The 21,229-nt window shown below is 49.7% G+C and overlaps 1 protein-coding gene across 3 annotated transcripts in view; it reads right to left on the bottom strand.

Annotated features, from left to right (window-relative positions):
• Window positions 1–21,229, bottom strand: part of Col5a1 (collagen type V alpha 1 chain) — a 148,685-nt gene that overhangs the window by 107,630 nt on the left and 19,826 nt on the right. For all 3 annotated transcript variants that reach the window (XR_015683452.1, NM_134452.3, NM_001429592.1), the window contains 2 exon segments: window positions 6,143–6,310; window positions 1–12 (listed from right to left, as the gene is read on the bottom strand). The exon segment at window positions 1–12 is cut by the window's left edge and continues 202 nt beyond it. Coding sequence is in view for 2 of the 3 variants with exons in the window: in NM_134452.3 (NP_604447.2) it covers window positions 1–12; window positions 6,143–6,310 (180 nt within the window). In the remaining variant the exon portion in view is untranslated.

Here is a 21,229-nt window from a genome sequence, read left to right as displayed (position 1 = left end):
GAAAGTCAGACTCTGGAACAGAGGACAGGATGAGAAAGCCGTAGGAGAACCCAAACCCCGGCCAGCCCTGGCAAGCTGGGGATAAATAGGCCAGCTTAGAGATCGGACAAAGTCTGCTAGGGGTGGCGCCCCTCTGCAGCTTACCAGCCCCAAGGTCAAGCTTCTGCAGCCTCCTCCACCACCCAGGGCAAGCTGCCAGTTCAAGGCACACTTGAAACACAAGTATCTCAAGGAAAGCCCTTCCAGAGAGGAGCCCACAACACCCTCTGCTTGGCTACACCCTACACCTCCATGCATCCGTCATGAGTTCTCCTCGGGACCCACTGCATGAAAGGCTAGGTACAGTGTGCGTCTCATTCAGTGTCAGTCACAGGGGATGCGAGGAGGGGAGAGAGGGGAATGGAAGGCAGGCTTGGGGCATTGCCTAGACTCACACCTTCTAAGAGTTCCTCGTCAGTAAGCTAATCAAAGAAAAGGCAGAAATGAATTAAAAGGTACTCCCAGTTTAAAATTTTTAAGAAAAATAAATACCTTGTATGTTGAACAGGAAAGACTATCCCTCTCAATATAGGAAGTCCCTAGGCTGGCCCTGAGAGTATCTAAACCCACTCCTGATGCCACCCTTGGCTGACGCTCATTGAGACCTTGGCTGCCACCTTCCCCATGGATCCTACCCTCCGGTTTGCCACCAACTGCCTGGGTCTGATAGGATACAGGCCACACAGCTACTTAATGTGAGGAAAAGTGATCTACAGATATTCTCTCCCTCCCCCACCCATGGAGAGTGTACCTCTTAGATCCCTCGGGGGTGGGGGGTTGGGGGTGAAAACCCAGCAAGGTATCTGGCAGGAACAGGCTGACCAACAGAGCGGTGAAGTACCACCAAGCCACACTGTCTTCTCTGTAGATGCTGAGAGTCTGAGTTACGGGCTGGGACAGGGCAGGAGTGTCTGGCTATTTCACTTTCTCCTTTAGAGTTGGAACAAGGTCAGCCATTTGGCCCAAGAGGCCACTGGTCACTGCTGTAGCAGGCTCGGTCACAATTTCCTTGCAAAGCTATCCAAGGGTGCCCTCTGTTGTTGGAACTGCGTGCTGCAGGTACCATGCTGGGGAAAAGTAAAATATCCTAGATCTGGGATTGGGGGGTGGGTGGGGCACAAACAGGACATAATGACTTGACTGCTCTTCCTTCCTGTTTCTGATGCCGGACACAGGCAGAGGGAGCTCGTGGAGGTTGTGGGAGCTCCTGTCATGGAAACTATTCATTTCCTAGGGGTGGCACAGGGTATGGTGAGATAGGAAGCCAGTGGAAGAACTGCCCCATAGAGTTATGACCTCGCATGAAAGGGCCCTCAGACTCTGACGTGGGACAGTCATGTGTCCTAGCCCAAGTCAAGCACCCAAAGAGGCTGGGTGTGGAGGGACCTGTTGGTGCACTTGGCAGCATGACCTGCTCCCCTGGGGTCAATGTGACAACGTCAGGCCACTCTAATAGCCGACATGATGGTCATGCAGCTACCTGAGGTACTTGAGGAAAGATGGACTCCTCAACTTCCAGACAGGAAGCGTCTTGGAAAGGGACATGCGAGCCCTCACTGTCTTGCCGCCCTGAATGTCACACTGCACCCTCTCCTAAGCAGGGTGTGAAGAAAAATAGAGGTCTCCACCTTAGCTGGTGCTGATAGACACAGGACTGCTGTGCATGCCCAGGAGAAGGCCCCAGCTAGCCAGGCCAATGGCTGGCCCTTGTACCTCAAGGAAGTGGACACCAGATTGGTTCTCATAGCAGCTGAGAGGTCACTGTTTGTGCACTCCCTGACTCTGTGTCCCTTGCAGCCACTGACTGAAAGAGTGAGAAGCAAGGCACACTAGAGAATCCTCTTCGTCCATCATGATCAATGGTGGAGGGCAACCAGCCTGTCTCTCCCAGCTCATTAAAATGCCCTTCCTCGATGTTTAAAATCACTATGGTAACAAATTTTCTCAGCTCAGACAAAACTTGAAAAAGATGAATTATATTGAACATTAATCTCTCTCCTAGCAAAATAACAATGGATTTATAGTTCCTTAAAGAAGGTCTCTTTTCACTATGACAGGAGCTGGCTGCTGACACTGTACTCCAAGCTTCCCGGTAGTCTGGAGAAGTACATGTACAGTCTGGTGCCTCCTCATTGATCTCACTCAGAAAAGCCACCACTGAGGGGTGAGCACAGTGGAGAGCCAACAGCTTCCCTCATGGGGTACCTATCTCCTTCCACCGACACCCAAGGGCCCCAGTCCACGGCAGGAATACAGTAGGAGGCTAATAAATGCAGCTGTCGTGGAATTGGCTCTTCCAAGTCGATGGTTATGGGCTGACTGACGGATCACTTGCCTGGGTGAGGTGACCAATAGTTGTGACAGTTCTTCTAACATGGGCCAGGCTCCAGGTCAAGAGACAGACATGGCCCTCAATCCCAGGAAGTGACATTTCCATAGGGACAGAAATAATAGTCAAGTAAGTTATTTTCATAATAGCCAGTGTGCAGTGGCTTGGGAGGGCAAAGGCAGGAAATGACGTCAGGGTGTGGAGAGCTTGGGACAGGGAGCCAGCATGGCATTCCAGTGACCCCCCAGTAGTCCAGAGGGATTCTCACCTGCTCCCCTCCCCCTCCTCATGGGACTGTCCATTGGCAGTGAGGAAGGTGATGGCCTAACGAAGAGCTTTCATCCGACACTTCCTGCAGGATGGAGTTACTCTGGGGCCACCAAGTATGGCCCCAAGGCCGCAAGTGAGAACAGGGCACCTGCAGCTGGCCTATCACCATGAGATACCTGGGAACTAACAGGAATCCAGAGGAGAGTGCCTCCAACACCAAGTAGATGCCAAGGTGGGCCATCAACTCAAGGGCACCCTCATACCGCACAGTACAGGGTGTGTAAAGGATCCACCATCCTTCAACCAGAGACCCGATATCCTACTGTCTAGGGGTGCAAGAAACAAAACGTCCCTAAATTGGAAGGTTTCATACACCATTCTGTATGGGGACAAGAGGCAGGCCATCCCTCAACCAAGGGACTTTACATATAGATGGGGATGTTAGGCAAAGGCCATCCTCAAATCCCACTGTCAGGGGAAAGAAGGGTAAGACATTGCTAAGCCAAGATATTTCACGTCTTGTTGTTCAGGGAATGGGGTGAGGTAACCTGGAGCAGAGGATCTCACGTTCTATTACACAGGCAGGATGGGGACAGCCTCTCAGAGAACACACAGCTCTGCTCACTGAAGGAATACAGCACCTCTGTCCTGCTAACTGGGTAGACACAGGAGCAGTAAAACTTGGCTGTGTACAGGAAATATCCAGGACCACCTTCATGCATGTCCTGTTAGTTTCTTTTCAATATGGTGCCTACCCTGTGGGAGAGAATGGCCAGACCCTACACCATGAACAAGTATGCCCAGCCATCTAAAGACTCAGACCCACGAAGGCCATAAAGGGAAAATCATGCTGCTCGCTACGATAAGACTCCGGCTGTCGTGGAGATCAGCCACTAACCATGGGCTTCACTGAGCACTAAGACAATTACAGGGATCTATTCACGCTCTACTCGATCCAGCCTCTGCTGCAGTTGCCTGGAGCCCTTGGGCCTCCTAGTAAAGCTACCATAGACAGTCTCCCCACTCTGGAGCAGCCAGTGAGCCCCTGAACTCTGGAAGGAGGCACACGGTAGCTAGCACCCACCCTCATTCTTACCTAGGCTGCTGCAACGGCTGGCATGTGGCCACATGTGTCCTGTGGAAGACATCCCACAAGGTCTGACCTGTTTCCTAAGCACTTGTCAATCAGAAAGTCTGCAGTATCTTGCAGGATTTTCTTGGATTAACCCTGAGGTACGCAGTCTCAGACACCAGATGATGCATAATGCTGACCCCAGAACAGCTTTCCCAGACTGAGCTGTGGGGACTGACACAGAACCTCCTCTGCAAAGAACTCTGAAGCCACCGTGGCTACACTGGCCACTGTCAGACAATCACTACACAGCCCCGTACCCCCACATCCTAACTACAGCAAGTCTGAATATCACTACACAGCCCCGTACCCCCACATTCTAACTACAGCAAGTCTGAATGTCTAATGAGGTTACTACCTTGAGGACAGGAGAAAACAAAAACAAAAACTTTCTAGGACTGGGGCTGGGACTCCCCAAGCCCACATGAAGCTCTGAGCTTGATCACCGCAACTACGTAAACCTCATACTGATGCGTGCCTGCACTCTTAGGGCTAGAAAGGTGCATTCAAGAAGATCAGGAGTTCAGGTCATCCTTGGCTGTAAAACAAAACCTAAGGCTAGCCTAGAACAGCTGAGACCAGGTTAAAAAAAAACACATCAATGCCAGCCAGGTCTGGTGGACAAGGTCCACGATCTATCCCCCCACACTGGGGCATCTAAGGCAAGAGGACAAGAGTCAAAGGCAGGCACTGTGGGACATGCCTGTAATCTCACCCCTTCGGAGGTGGCAGCAGGAAGACAAGGTCTCCATAGCTGCTTGGTGAGTTCAAGGCCAGCCTCAGCCTAAATGAGATGAGACTTTGTCTCGAAAACAAAATAACAACTAGTCAACAACCACAAAAATATCCCTTATCATGTGATTTGGGAATCCACTGGATTTCCTGGGCTCAGCTACCTGATCCTGTGAGAATGCTTACCATAAGCTAGCCCAGGGAGAAGAGATTGACGACTGGAATTCTAGCTACCCATTCGGCTAGCACTCTTGCCTTGGGTAACAGTGGTAAAGAGACAAGTATCAGTAGGCTGCGTATAGCTCCGTGGGCTGAGAGCCCTTTTTTCTACAGACCTCCCCACACCAGCTTCATACTCCTCTGTCCCTGACTAACAGACCCTTCCAGCTTGGGCCCAGGCCTCTATGGCTCCAATTTGGGAATTCTAACTCTTGGGCCACAAGACAGAAAAATTACAACTCTCTGAAAAAGATAAGACTGAGGGTTCTCAAGGTGACCTCTTTTCCCCCAAATATGCTTTCTCCAAAATTAAGGTAGAGTCCATCCCTGCAGCTCCTCACAAGGAAGGGTGAGGTCCCCACTCAGAAAGGGTCATGGTGGGACATTAATCTTTACAGAAGAATGAGACCGGGCATCTGTGAGCTAGGGCGATTCCGCACTAAAGGTTTGCTCCTTGGAGACCATGAGCTGCTTCCCCTGTGGCTGCAAGGGAGGTGCATGGTGCACAATACCCATCCAGCCAATACGACACCTTGGACCAAAGCACCCAGCTTCTTCCTCAGATGTAAACTCTTAAAGTCAGAATGTCTCCAGAGAGATGCTGTGTGGAGAACAAACCCAGACAGAAGAGCAGAAGTGACAACACGGGGAGGTGGGGGAGCGGCAGAAGCATCATTCAGGGACACGGTGGAGACACGAGGGACAGCACAGGTTGATAAAACGGCCCAATTCTGCTTCAGCGTTGGGGTCGAATCCAGACCACAAAAGATTGAACACAGACTTCTAATTGCAGAAGGGGGTGTGTGTGGCTGACCAACCTCTATCGGGTCAGCAGAGTCAGAGTACCTCAGACTGAGCTGGCCGGCCCTCCTGAGGCAGGGAAAGAAGACTCTATCACCTGCCGGCCCCTGAATAAACCTGGAACACTTAATCAATCCCAGCAGATGTATACCTCTGTCCAGCATGGCTCCCTCTGGATACATAGTTAAAAGCAGATGTCTGACACCTAGCAGCAGAGTCTCATTAGGAATCCCAAGCCAGCTGCCAGTCAGTGTGTCTCTCAATGTCACTGGCCCCAGCTAGGCTCATGTTCCCCAGCATAAGCACTTCCTTTCCCATGACCTGAAATCTCACTTTACCTCGCCCCTTGGGGGGGGGCATCCACCTCCTTTCTGCCCCTTTTCGAGGTGGCCTGTCATTAGTGTAAGCACACCTACTTGGTTCCCATGGAGCATAGACAAGGCCTTACACACACACAAGTGGTGGGTGGGTGGTAGGTTTCGCTATAATGAGGAAGACTCCCAGAAAGCATCCCCATGGCTCCGATGCAACCACCCAATCAGGCCTCCTCTTTGCCCCTGGCCAGAAGTCTGAAGTCCCCAGAACTCTGCCACCTAGAACGGGAATGAGACATCTCTTACCAGGGTACAGCTGCTTGGTGGGCATGCTGAGCTGTGCATCTTTAGAGACTCGGTAGGCAACATCCGGCTCTTTGGAAGATCGTCGAGTGGCACAGAAACCTGTGGTTTTCGTTACGCCTGAGGGCAAATTGTGAAAATCTAGCATCTCCAGAAGATCTGTTGGCTGAGCTGCAAAGACAGAGAAGCTGTGTCATCCCCAAGGTAGGCACAACTAAGGGGCACCCCCAAAGAGAAGGTGAATCTTAGACAACTGAGACCAGGCCCCACCCAACCCTTTATACTCCCTGCCCCCAACAAACATCTGGTGTTCAGAATCATCTGAGGGCCTGCTCAGAAGGGACACCTCAAGAGCTCAACGGTTGCCCCTGCATTGATCAGCTTTGTTAACTTGGCCTTGTAAGAGAGATTCAGTGAGGAATTGTTTACATTTGGTTGTCTATGAGGGGGATTACTTTAACTGATATGGGAAGACACAGCCCACTTTGGGTGGCGCCATTCCCTAGACATGGGGTCGTGAAGAATAACAGTGAAGAAATCGAGTTGAACAGAAGCAAGAAGGTGAGTGTATGTGCATTCATTTCACTCTGCTCTTGACTGTGTATGTGATGTAACCAGATGTTTGAAGTCCCTGCCTTCCCCACTTCCCCACAATAATGAGCTGTAACCTGGAATTCTAAACTGAAATAAACTCCTTTCTCCTCTAAGTTTCTTTTTGCCGGGGTATTTTGCCACAGAGACAGAAATGAAGCTAGAACATCCCCAAACACAAAACATGCCCCTGTTGGAGCCCCCTCCTCACATCAAGAGGCCTTTGAGTCCACACATGCCCACCCAGACTACTTGTTTTCCTGTTTATCTATGACCAGTTTGAGTTACAACAAATAGGAGGCTCTTGGATGTCCAGCAGAGAATAAATTCCAAAGTGGTACCACAAGGGTGTGAAACCTCTGACACATGACCAGGCTAGACCAGTGTTGCACCGTCCTGTGGTTTCCTCTAGGATAAAGGATTCTGCTCTTCTATGGGAGATGAAGCCAGAGAGGGCTACCATGTCAAGGGAACTTAGTGCATGCAGAGGTCAACTCCTGCAGTGATAAATGGGCACCTGGATCCAGCTATGCCTGAAGCTGTCCTTACATGCCCATCAGTTCATTCTCAGGCTTGTCTGTATCAGAATGCAACTTATCCTGCTAAAAACTCAGCACTCACATCTGAAGGCCACAGGAGGCTGAAATTGGCTCATCCCTTGACTATCCACCCCCCCCAAGTAGATGCTACTGTGGGGCTCCCCAGGAGGACAGCTGAACTGTTTTTAAGAGGGTGTTAAAGAAGGATGATCCTGCAAACTTCCTCAGGGTGGGAATCCTCCAGCAGCAGCCACCGAGTCTTGAGCTTGTTAGCCTCTGCTCCAAAGAGGCCGGGTCTGCAGCCAACGTTTTGGCATCCTTCGTCATTTACTCCAGAGAAGAAGGGTTCCCCACCTCTACAGGAAACCATTATGAAGGACAGCGGCACACAGTGTGGACAGCCAGCCCACTATTGGTCCAGTATAGCCTCCACCCATTTCAGAATCCTGGGCAGCTCTTAGGCACTACCCAGTGTCCAGTCACTTCCCGGGCACTCCATGGTGACAAAGCCTTCGCCGAGCCCTCGTTTAGTGAACATCACAGGCAATGCTGAGTATGTTGGCAGGGCTGTGCGGCACAGTCCCAGGCCTGGACACAGCTGTGGGAAGATGGCTGTGCCAACTGCCAGCACACCTGGCCAGAATGACATAGCTCGGAACCTTGGGACATCCCGGAAACCCAGCTCTAAGGTTGGCAGTGTCCTAGGGAAGAGATGGGGATCCCAGCAGCATTTCCTGGACCCACATCACAGCATCTATACTATGATGCTCTTCCCAGACCAGGCTGAAGCCTGCTTTCCCCATTGTCAAAGCAGAGAGCGGTTTCACAGGAGCCTGCCTGGGATGTTTGCAGACCTGTATCGCAACAAGTTTAAAAGGCCACCAGACCTCTCCTAGGCCCAGTGCCACCCTTCCCGCTGGCCAGGGCTTTTCTGTGCCAGAGAGCAAGATATATTTAGTCTTAAACAAGGTGTGAGGAGCACCGGTGTAGTGTCCAGCGTACAGGCATCTGGACTCTCTCCCTCCCACACAAGATGCCTTATCCACCCTTCAAGCCAATGCCTCGCCCAGGCTGAGCACCTCCATTCTGCAGTGTCAGGGGCTATTGGAACAGGTAGATGTGCCTAAAAATCAGGGTCACACCAATCCCAGAGGAAGATCATGCCAGCTGAGGCCCACTAGAGAAGCCACAGAAGCCACTGGGAACCTGCCAGTGGGCAATCACCAGAACTCTGGAAGGAACGTGCTATTCACAGTGCCCTCAGGACTTGTCTGAGTCCCACAGACTGGAGGAGGACACACACAGTATTGCATTCATGGCCCTTGCTGCCAACAAGAAGCGTTTGCTTCAAAGTAAGAGGCACTGGCGTGATCCTGAAGAATCCAGAGACCCACTACCCCCTGCAAATGAGACCACCTCCAAGTAGTTTGCACGCAAACACTCCCTTGCTCTTTTCCAGGCTGTTCCACCTATGAACAGGTCAGGCTCCAGAGAGAGGACGGCCTGGTCTTATCTGTTCACTTCCGCTAGACCCAGCCTCCTCCCAGAGAGTCCTGCTCCACAGGCTGAGAGACTAAAACTACATTTCCCAGAGCCCTTTGCAATAAGAATTATTACAGCGAGCCAGAATCTACCAATCAGTGATTATCCTAGAGTGGAATGTAAGTTGTAATAAGCTCCCAGACTGCCCGAGGACCAGGTCCATGGTGAGGCAGTCATGGCACTAAGCACCCTGGATTCCATATCTGCAGCAGTGATCCTGTGAGTAGCAGCCTCAGTGTGATAGCTTGACAGTTGCCTCAGGACTTCTAACTCCAACAGGTTCTGCTCTCTAGACAGCTTGCCCTCCCTCAGACAGCCTACTACCAGGCTACACACATGCTATACTTGCCTTTGAGGACCATGCAGGAGGAGTCTCATCACATGGGCTCTCCTGACCTCTTAGCCAGAGATAGGCAACTAAAACTGAGCCACTGACAAGTGAAGCTGCAGGCCATGGCTCAGTCTATACTCCACTCAGAAGGGCCGAAAGAGGCAGACAGGTCGTGACAAGGCTCTAGAGCAGCATTCCACGGTCTAACACCAGGAGGTCCCAGGCTTTAAGAGCAAATGGAACACGGTGTCTGCTTTTAGAAAGAACAGAAATTGTTCTGGTCATAGCTGGCATCTAGACACCCCCATCTCCTGCTCAGACCCAGAAATGGACATCTGGGAGGACACCAGCCTGCTGTAGAGGAGAGCCAGTCCCATGTTCAGCAGCCTAACTCTTGGACGGGAGCCCCTGGCAAAGGAACACATCCCAGCCCACAGTGCCAACACTGCAAAAGACAGCCTGCTCTTGGGAAGGCCAGTGAGGCCCGGGTCACCATCTGGAGCTACTCACAACATGTCCTCAGAATAGAATCTAAAGTCCCAGACTTGCTGCTTTCTGCCACTTCAGTCCTGCCCAGCCCAGGGAATGGAAACACTCAGAAAGGACCCTGGTCAGAGCAGACCTCCAGCTCAAGCAAGAGGCTGGGGGCAACAACATTCACAGGCAACAGCAGAGAGAGGTGAGGTCCTGACAGGAGGGCTTCATGAAACAGCTCTCAGGATTCATCATGCACCCCATCGCACTGGGCTTAGGCACCAGAAGAAAAAGAAGGGCAGAGCCTCTGTCCTGTGCCGTGTTTGTTGAATGACTAAGTGAGCCCTGACTTTTATACATAGCAGGTCAAAGGTTAATAAAGTCAGCTCTCCTGTTCTGCTTTTGTGAATGAAATTCACTTCACCTTGCTGCCATGCTCCATCTCCCACCAGGCTCCATTCTCAGAGCAGCTGCGAGCAGAGAGATTGAGCTATGAGCCTGGGTGTTGCAGAAGGGAAGCAGTCGGAGGTCCTGAGACGTCCCACCCCTGACTTGGCTATACAACCCTTTGTTCCAATTAGTTCACACACACCCTCAGTAAACTGCACATTTAAAGCACTTGCTGGGATCAGGAGGCCTCCAGCCCACCTACCTGTCTGGCATAGCTCTGTCCCCAAAGAGTTCCACAGGGCTTCATGTGGTCTCTGTATGCTCACAGGAAAATCACTGTCCCAGAATCCCCAACACAGCCTCTGCCCCACTCACTGGTCACTCACTAGTGATTGGTATCGCACCAGGGGTGAGGGGGTATTGAGACTTAGTATTAGACATCTGAGCCCAAGCTCTGGCTGGTATTTTATCACCTAACAGTCAAGCAGGCCTCGTCCCATGCTACTACCATGATCCAAAGCCTGCCTCAGACACCAGGCCTTCCCCACACCGCACTTCCTGGGAGAAACTGTGGTCCACAGTTGCCACCTTTTTCTGATTGCCAAACCTTGGAGAAAATGAGGAATATACAGAGACTGAGGAACTCAAAGACTGAGAAAGACAGAGTTGGGGGCAGACAAACAGAAAAACAGACAGTGAGGTGCTCTGTGTTGCAAGCTTCAAGGTCAACATCTTCACCTTCAAGAGAAGAACGTGTGGGCCTTGCAGATGACCGCCCAGGTTCGACTCTGTAGGTTCACAGACAGAAGAGCCAAAGGTTCAGTGACAAGGGCTGCACTAACAGCCTCTGTCCTAAACAAGCACATGAAATGGAGAGAGCTACAGCCAGCATCCAACACTACACAGCAGGCTGGTGCCAGCCTCTCCCTCCTGACCAACCCACAGACACAGGACAGCAGCCTTCATAGCCTGGGGCAGCCCATCTCCCACTCTCTCCCCCTCAGCTTCCTAGGGCAAAAAGCCAGTTTTAGCACAGGCCACACCAGAAGACAAAACAGCACTGGAGGGTCTGCCCAGGTCCCTCCCACCGACCCTCCCTGAGAGTAGTGGCCTCATCCAAGGTCAGCCAGGGGGTTGGAAAACAAACAGGGTGACTTTCAGGCCCTGATGAAATTCTTTTCCAGTGACTAAGGAGGGGACAAGGGAGGGCGTGGCCAGGACTTCAGGCAGGCAGTGCTGGCTTTTGGAGCTAGCCAGGCCCTCTTCCCTCCCTGCTCTCCCCAGGCCTCTAGCTGTTGGTGCCCTGACCTCAGATCTTTCACCAGGCTCACCGCTACCATAAACATAGGTCCCTTCACCTCCTATAAACTGTCATTTATAGCTCCTATTTTTCTCCAGGCACAAGGTCCTCAGCCTGCTACCACAGCTTGTTCCTCCCCCAGGAAGCCTGAACTGGATGGCTTATCACAGGGACTCACCCCACCATGGCCCATCCAAGGGCATGCTTAGTTTGCACAGCACACAGCATGACAACTTTCCCCATTTAGCCCCAGATTGTCACAATGGCCATTTGCACACCTGTGACAGACACCAAGGCACAGCAGACTCAGCAGTGTGAGGCTGGGTGGGGCCGGACTCCCGGGAATGGTTTTTTCTCTTCCACAGGGTCTGGAGCCATGTCCCCCAGCTGTGGGACCTGGCCAGCGATGAGCTGTTATAAGGGTAAAGTGCCAGCCATGTAGGTGCCTGCACCTGGGAGGGCTTGCTTTGCCTACCCCATTCTCTACCATGGCACTACCTACTGGACACTTCCCACTAGCCCCTCAGGGCAGGAGCTGGGCACTATAAAGTACAGGATGACAGTCCCAGCAACAAAAGGGGGAAGGGAGATCAGAGAGGGAACAAAAAGAAAGGCATGGTCAGCCAGACTTCACATCACGGTATGGGGTTGAGGGTAAGACACGAAGAACTGACTGGAACTGAAGGAGAACTTGGGCAGCCAAAGGCAGAGGTGTCTCTTCACAGAGTGGGAACTGGAAGTCAGTTCTGTCTCTGGGAAGCAGACCTTGGGATTTCCCTCTGCACAGGCCACCCACCTAGCAGGCATATCCCTGATCCTTTCTATGAAAGCCCAGGGTGCCCTAGGCAGTAGGGCTCTGCCTCTGGAGAGCATGAATGGAGGGTCATGCAGGTGGGTGGGGGTGGGGGAGACCTTCGTGGAGCGTGGGAGGGTGGTGGATGGGAGGGTACATGCATGGAGGGTGGGGCTGCTGTATGCTGTTCTACTATGCGCAGCTCTCTGCTCCTAGAATGCCCAGTATTTCCTTCCCAACAATTGCCACGTTCATTTTGCCGCCCTAAAGTCTGAAGGGATGAGCTCTCCAGACCCACATGGGTGGTAGTGGTGGACAGTCCAGAAATCAGCAGCATAGCAAGAAACAAGGTCTCTGAAAGAGAGAGCCCCTGTTGGGGAGGGACAGAAGAGAGTATGTGAACGCTCTCTGAGAGGTGGAGGGGAGCAGCAGGTGAGCTGTCTCATAACACCTGCATTAGGGGTACAAGCAGCCACTTGGGCCAGACAGGTTGTCATCTCTGACTACAGAGACCAGCAAGGCAAGGATTATACCCACTAGGACTGTACGCATGTGCAACATTTCTGTCTCAGGAGGGAATGACAGAGGCTCTGGACTATGTACCTCCCTGCCCATCACCCTCACTCGTGGTCTTCAGAGCCTGCCCTTCAAAAGGAAACTTAAAAAAGCTGGGGAGGATGCCTAAGGTCTTGATCAGACTTCCACCAACTCTATACTGGGATCCATAGCCTTCACTCCTCCCTCTACATCATGCCACAGGAAGCTGGTAGGATGCTCTCAGAGCAGATGTATCACTGAGTCCCCACTCCTCACAGGTATCCATGCAGGAGAGTGCTGGGCATGGTCAAGGGACAGGGTGAGGTCACTCCAGGGAGGATGGGCAGAAACGCTGCCCTTGTTACAGAACATCAAAACACTGAACATCCTCGTCATTCAGAAACCACCCTGGAAAGACAGGTCACTAAACCCAAAGCTGTAAGTTCCATCAACCCTCAGGATGGAAGAACAGATACAGAATGATGGATGAGTAGTGAAAGGGGAAAAAGGGTGGTTGAAGAATGGCTTTGTGAATACGTGGGAAGATCAATAAAGAATGGATGGGTGGCTGGCTGGGTGAGTGGCTGGCTGGCTGGCTGGGTGGGTGGATGGATGGATGGCTGGGTGGGTGGATGGATGGATGGATGGGTGGGTGGATGGGTGGATGGATGGATGGCTGTGTGAGTGGATGGGTGGATGGATGGATGGATGGATGGATGGATGGATGGATGGATGGATGGCTGTGTGAATGGGTGGATGGATGGATGGATGGATGGATGGATGGATGGATGGATGGATAGATGGATGGCTGGCTGTGTGAATGGATGGGTGGATGGATAGATGGATGGATGGATGGATGGATGGATGGATGGATGGATGGATGGAGAGATGGGTGAATGAATGGGTGGGTGGGTAGATGGATGGATGGATAGATAGATAGATGGATGGGTGGATGGATGAATGGATGGGTGAATGGATGGATGGATGGATGGATGGATGGATGGATGGATGGATGGATGAGGAGATGGAGAACCATGGATAATTGCATGGGTAGAAGAAGGAATATATTCAAGAGCATATACCATGAATGGAAAGACTAAAATTAAATTACTTCATGAGTTAAATGAAGTAGCTCATGAAGGGCCACATAAGTCATCATTACCCAGTCCTACCCTCAGTAAAGACTATCAATATGTTCCTCAGTGCCCTGCCTGGCTCTGTGGCTAGACTGGGCAAGCATCTCTGACCACTTGGCTTTTTCTCTTTCATCTCAAAGGCCCTTCTTCATTCCTGGCAGAAAGCTGTGGGTTCTAGGAAGCTACTGACCACTGTGTTCCAGACAGTCAGTTTTATGGAAAATCTGGATAAGGAAAAAGAGGGGATCTGCCCCTTCACTTATTACAGAGGGTGCCAGTGCTCCAAGGCTTCTCTCCTTTAGAATGTGACTGCCCATCTCTCACCCCTCCTGAAGGCCAGCCTGAGGTCTAGACATCTGACACCTTTGTATTACTTTGTATACTAAACCCAGACACACGCTGAGACACCTTCAAAAAGGCTCAGACACATGCACCTTCAATTCCCCCTAATGCAATCCCCTAAGAACAGAAGGTACAAAGATCACCTGTAATACACACATACTATTGTTCAAAATAGAGCCAAGCCAACTGGAAGGACTCCATAGAGGGTATGGGGAATGGAGGGGTGCAGACAACATATGCAAAGGACTCCTGCAAGGAGGCTTGAAGAGTAGGGAGGAAGATGCAATGTTATATGGGAATCGGCAGATGCCACCATGCAGACTCTGAGACCATGTGAGCATTGGGCTAAGCACAGGAGTGCCCCACACCAGGCAGCAGAAGGAAGAGAGGATGTGTCTAGCTTCTCCCAAATCCGCTCAGCATCTTTTTCTCCTTTTCGACGACCACTGCTGCTCTTCATGTATGGTTATTACTAGACAAGTTTCTCTCACCCTGTCCTTTCTCAAAGAATTATGACCACAACAGAATGGAACCTGTGTCAAGGACATCATGCCTACAGCCAACTGCCAAACAAGATGTGTCACGGAAGGACAGGCTGAATGCCAGGCCCCTTGAATACAGGCATTGCCAGCAGAATCTGCTCATTGTGAGCAGAGTAAGGAACCAAGTGGTTCATCTTGCTTCCTCAAAGATAGTTTCACCTCATTGTTCTGCAGGAAGTGGGGGATGATGCCAGGAGACAGATTATGCCCGTGGGTTGGTGGTGCTTGAGTGGGTGTGGTTTGTAGAGCCACACCAATGACTGGAAGGACTCAGGGAGTGGCTGGTCAAGGTTCAGCATCTATATGGCCATGAACCTGTGTTAAGAGATGATGTCATAACTGTGCCAGTGGCAAGTGAGACCCTCTCAGGGTCCCGCCGCTCATAGGGTCACTGAGACCTGCAAGGCAGCTCCATACTGCCTTTCCTCAGCAATGACCCATGAGCATGTGCTATGTCCTAGCATGCTGAAGGTCCGTGCCACCTCTGATTCATTCTGGAGTCAGACAAGGTCAAAGCTGTCTTATCCCAACCATTTCCAGATGGATGGCCTGTCACCACCAGAAACAAAACCTTCCTGGATATTCTGGCAGAGCTTTTAAGGCTCACAGCGGTGAGGGGCACCATCCTTGGTGCCGATAAGGTCCACTGACCCAGAAACTAACCAATAAATCACCCACTAACAAGTCAATAAACAAATGAGCCACCCACTAACTAACCAATGAACAAATGAGCCGCCCACTAACTAACCAATAAACAAATGAGCCACCCACTAACTAACCAATGAACAAATGAGCCGCCCACTAAATAACCAATAAACAAATGAGCCGCCCACTAACTAACCAATAAACAAATGAGCCACCCACTAACTAACCAATGAACAAATGAGCCACCCACTAACTAACCAATGAACAAATGAGCCACCCACTAAATAACCAATAAACAAATGAGCCACCCACTAACTAACCAATGAACAAATGAGCCACCCACTAAATAACCAATAAACAAATGAGCCGCCCACTAAATAACCAATAAACAAATGAGCCACCCACTAACTAATAAACAAATGAGCTAACCACTAGTCAGCCATTGAACAAATGAACCACCCACTAATTAACCAATGAACAAATGAGTCACCCACCAAGTAACCAATGAACAAATGAACCATCCAGCAAGTAACCAGTAGGGAAAAAAAAATGTCAACCAACTAACTAATAAGCAAATTAATCAACTCACAAATCAAGGAATAAAATTAATCAACCAATGTACACACACACACACACACACACACACACACACCAACTAACTGACGGATAAACTCACCAGCCGTCTAATCAATAAACCAGTGAATCAGCCCATCAATCAACCAATGAGCCAGCTAACCAATAAACAAATGAACCGGCCACTACTAACCAATAAACAAATGAACCGGCCACTAACTAACCAATAAACAAATGAACCAGCCAACAAATAAAGAAGTGTGTGCTGGGTGCTAAAGGCAACCACTAGTGGCAGGAGCCTTGAGTGGAAAGGAGGCCTACAGGATCGTAGTGAGGATATGGCGGCCAGGCCACACTAGCCTGCCATCTCCTCTTTGGGGTAGATTGTGTAGAAAGGTTTGTATTGTGCCAAGCTGTGCAAGATTGCTTGTGAGATAAAGGCAAGGTCCATGCTCATCAGGACGGAGCTGGTTGGATCCAAAGAAGCTTTCCATGTCTAGCTCACTGCAAAAATGGAGTGGGATGGGTCAACCCATGCAGCCTAACATGGTAAGGTGGCCAGAACACGCTGCTAAGTGACCACAACCATGTTCAGAGACACTGATAGCATTCAGTGCCCTGTGTTGACCTAGGTAACCGAAATCAATAAACTCTGAACCCACACCCCGATCTAGAACAAACGACCCAGGGGTGGATAGACTGGGATGGATCCAAGATCGGACACACGTGTGCTTGTCACATCTTCATCTACTGAAGAGCAGCGTGAGTATCGGTGTAGTCCTAGCACAATCTCCTTTTTAAAAATAGTCAAAAGGATTTAAGTGTGAGCATTTTAAACCAGGCATAGCTCTTTAATTCAAGAGTCTGTCGAGTGATGCCCTCCCTCTAACAGAGGTGAGGTCTCTGGAAAGTGAATTATGCATGTGACCACGGGGACACACTACCAGCTCTTCAACCTTGGCTTTAAAAGCCATGGACCTACCTCTGCAGACGTCAGGCTACAGAAACCCAGGGGGTTCTCTAGTGGGAATTATGGGGATGGGGATTCTCGGTTCACTGGGGGACAGGGTGTCAGTCTACTAGCAGGGACTCAACACCTCCAGTGCAGGTTCTGCCCTCTACACTGGGACAGGCTTGCACCCTGGAGGAGAGGAGCGAAAACAGGATCACCACACATCTGAAACTGCATCTGCACATGTGCATACAGGCATGTGTGCATGGGGGCATGGACACACACACACACACAGGCACACAGGCACACACACACACACAGGCACACACACATGCACATACACTGTATCAATATGTGTTTTGCAAATTTCTTACTACAACTATCTCTCCATTTTCTGCAAAGTGTGGGGCTTCCACCTGCTTCCCACCTGCTGCGGCTCATGGCTTTGTGGCTTTCCCAGGTTAGAACTCTGTCCTAACTTACGTTCAAAACCGATGCTATCCTTTATGGATCTAAGTCCTGACTGTTGTATATCATGCCTTGTAATTGTACATCCAGGACACAAGTTGTGGATAAGAACTGTCTCCCACCATTAGTGCCTTGATCAAAATCAAATGATCTTTCCGGGCACGGCATGCCTTTCATCCCAGCAACCTGGAGGCAGAGGCAGGTAGATCTCTGAGTTTGAGGCTAGACAAGGCTACACGGTGAGGCCCTGTCTCAAAACAAAGAAGCAAACAAATGATCATACCCATGTGTATGTGTATGAGTATGTGTATGTGTATGTGTATGTGTATGTGTATGTGTGAATGTGTGCATGTGCGTGTGTATATGCATCTGTGTGTGCATGTGTACATGTATGTATGTGTGTTTGCATGTGTGATTGCATGTGTGTGTTCATGTGTGCGTGTGTGAATTGTATGTGCACATATGTGTACATGTGTGCATGTTTGTGTGTTTGAGTGTGTGCACACATGGGTACATGTATGTATGTATGTGCGTGTGTACGTGTGTGTGTGTGTGTGTGTGTGTGTGTGTACACTGCTCATCTACTTTGTCCTATCCATGAGTCTGTGCCTTTATGCCAAATTGCATGACCTTTGTCACTACAGATGACAGTCATAAATCCAGTCACTCTCAACCTATGGCTTGTCACTCCTTTGGGGGTCGCATATCAGATATCCTGCATATCATATATTTACAAAATGATTCATAACAGTAGCAAAATTGCAGTTATGAAGTAGCAACAAAGCAACCAAGGCAATGCTACAGTTGGAGGTCACCACAACATGAGACGCTTTATTAAGTAAGGGCCACAGCTTTAGAAGACTGAGAAGCACTGTTTTACACTGACACGGCACAAGTCCCCTAACACAGAATCTGGGGAGGTGTCAGTAAAGTCCCTGTCTCACAAGTATGAGGACTTGAACTCAAATTCCCCAAAAGCCCACATAAAAGCCTGGCCTGGCCAATGATGTGTGTCTGTGACGGCCATGCTGCTGTGTGGTGGGGGCGTGGCAGGGGAGTGGACAGGCAGGCAACTTCCTGGAGCTCAGCATCCTCCAGGGTTGATGACCTCTGTGTTCAGTGAGAGAGTCTGTCTCGAAAATAAGACGAGCAATTGAAGAAGACACCATCAGACTCTGGCCTCCACACACAAGCATGCATATTTGCGCACGCGCGCGTGCACACACACACACACATACACACACACCATACACATACACGCTATACATATACACATTCACACATACAAATACACACACATATTCACACAGACATACACATACACGCTATACATATACACATTCACACATACACATACACACACATATTCACACAGACATACACACACACACACCATACACATACACACTATACATATACACATTCACACACATTCACACACACCATACACACACACATTCACACACACCATACACACACACATTCACACACACCATACACACACCACACACACACAATACATATACACATCCACACACACACATACACACACACATTCACACAGACACACACACCATACACACACACTATACATATACACATTCACACACATACCATACACAGACACACCATTCACACACACACACCACATACAAACACACACAAACACACACACACACACACACACACATACTACATACACAGAAAGTTAAGAATCACCCACATTCAATCCCCTTCAATCTATGGGTCAGCTTAGGACAAAGGATGCACTAATGATTTGAGTCTTTTGATCTGTGAGCTTGGTATAACTCAGTGTGTTTACAATTTTTATTTTGCTAAGTGATATTCTGTAATATTTGCTATACAAACCCACATGCTTTGCTTTATTCTATTAGGTTCACGAATTCCACATTGATGCTGTTGTAATGCTTTTAAGTTTCTCATTTCGTTGTTTCTTACTTCTGTCGAGAAGTACAACTGATTTTTGTATATTGGTGTCATACTCTGTTACCATCCTAAATGGTATGCTTAGCTTTTGAGGCTGCTTTGTAGACTCCTTTGGGTTTTTCCTTAGACTACCGTCCGTCATCTACAAATAAAGACAGTCTTCCTCTTTCCTTACAATGTCTAAGCCTTTTGTTTCCTTTTCCTGCCTTATTGCAATGGCAAGGATTTCCATTTGAGGTTACATGGAAAGCTTGTAGCCTCGCCCTGCTTCTTGATCTGTGCTCATCACAGGTTTTACATACAGGACTTTATCAGAATGAAGAAGTCTTCTTTTATCTCTTGCTTACTGACCCTGCTCTTGCTCATCAGAGTTTCAGTTTAAAACACGTGTGCAAAGTACATGTAATCCCAAGCTTGCACATAAAGGCACAGATAAGCAGAAAAAAAGCAAATGTATCAAGGTATTCACTTCGTAGTGTGCTTGACTACAATTAATAGAAACCAACATCATCACCATCGCCATCTTCACTGTCATCACTACCACCACTACCACCATCAGCAGCAGCAGCAGCACCCACTTCCTACCATCGCCACCATCATCACCACCATCCTCACCTCTCACCTCCATCATCATCAATACCACCATCACCATCAGCACCAGCACCACAGTCCCCATCACTGCCAACTGCCATCACCACAACTTAAGAGATTATGATGTTTTGTTTCTTCTCCTCTTTTTGGTAGTGTTTAATGGTTCCATATGAACACGTTGCGTTGATATCATATTAAACAGGCAGCGAGTGCCAGTTAGTGGCCAGCAGGAAGCAGCACTACACAGATACATAGATAAATGCCCTTCTCTCTTCGTGTCTACCGCAAACAGCAAGATGGCCCCAGTGCCCATGGTCTTTGCCTCGATAATGGGCAATTTGCAACTGGCCTTTCTAAAACAAAACCATGTTTTCAATTCTCAGGGCTGTGCACGTATCACAGGAGACTGGCATTTGAAGGAGGCCACCCTACGCTGTTAGTCTGCCCAGGGCCGCTTGGCGCGTCTTGGGTCTGCCTCACCCTTGTCCTTTCAGATGAAATGTGGACAAAAGGCGAATGTGTCTGTTGGCTGCTAGCTCCTCCCAGCAGGGCGGCAAGCTGGCATTGCCTTAAATTCTCTTGTCAGAAGAAATGGCTTTAGAAACAGAAGGAAAGTGGCCTCTGAAGATATCTTAATGCCTATTAACTGTTAAAAAGACAGCAAGATGAGCAGGGAGGTACGTGGGATTCTTTTCAGGTTACAGATGCCAGCTTCCAACAGCCTTTCATCGTGAGCACATCCTCCATTCACACGGTTCTCCAGGACTGAATGATGCTTCTGTTAGAACACAGGCTGCACCCTCCCGATCAGGAGGCATTTTGCCAGTTCTGTGTACAGGCTGACTGGCTTGTCTCCAACTGTTTGCTTACGGTTTACAACAGCGAGTAGACAGATACCTTCTTACCAGTGTTTCCTGTCCCTCTATTTGATTATCTGCACGACTCTGAAATGATCTAATTCAATTGCATGATGCGAAACCGTGCATTGGTCACTCTGACCCTTGGATAAGCATCTCACACCACACCCCAGGACCAGACAGCATTTTTCCATTTCCAAGGCTCAAGGTCAGTCCTGTGGAGGACAGAAATGACCTTAAGGCTGAGGAGCAGGAAATAGACTCTTTCCTTCGATAAGCCCAGGCCATGGCTGAACACTCACTATCCTGTCTCATGAGTAAACCACACTGGCTCTCTCGGCCTTATTCCCAAGAGTACATAGGAAGGGGCTCTACATCACTCTGCAGACTCCCAAGCTGCGGCTAGCCCTCCTGGGCTGCACACCATTAGCGTTCTGGACAATGCCTTCCTAAGACGGATGGGACAAGGCCTTTCATGACAACCGTCTTCTTCCAGCTCAGGCTGTCTCTCTCCCCAGTGTTCAGGAGCACACAGCCCAT

Source organism: Rattus norvegicus, chromosome 3 (assembly GCF_021556685.1).
Source record: "Rattus norvegicus strain SHRSP/BbbUtx chromosome 3, alternate assembly SHRSP_T2T, whole genome shotgun sequence".
NCBI lineage: Eukaryota > Metazoa > Chordata > Mammalia > Rodentia > Muridae > Rattus > Rattus norvegicus.
The sequence above is the reverse complement of the archived record's forward strand: the minus strand, read 5'-3'. Positions and strand labels throughout refer to the sequence as shown.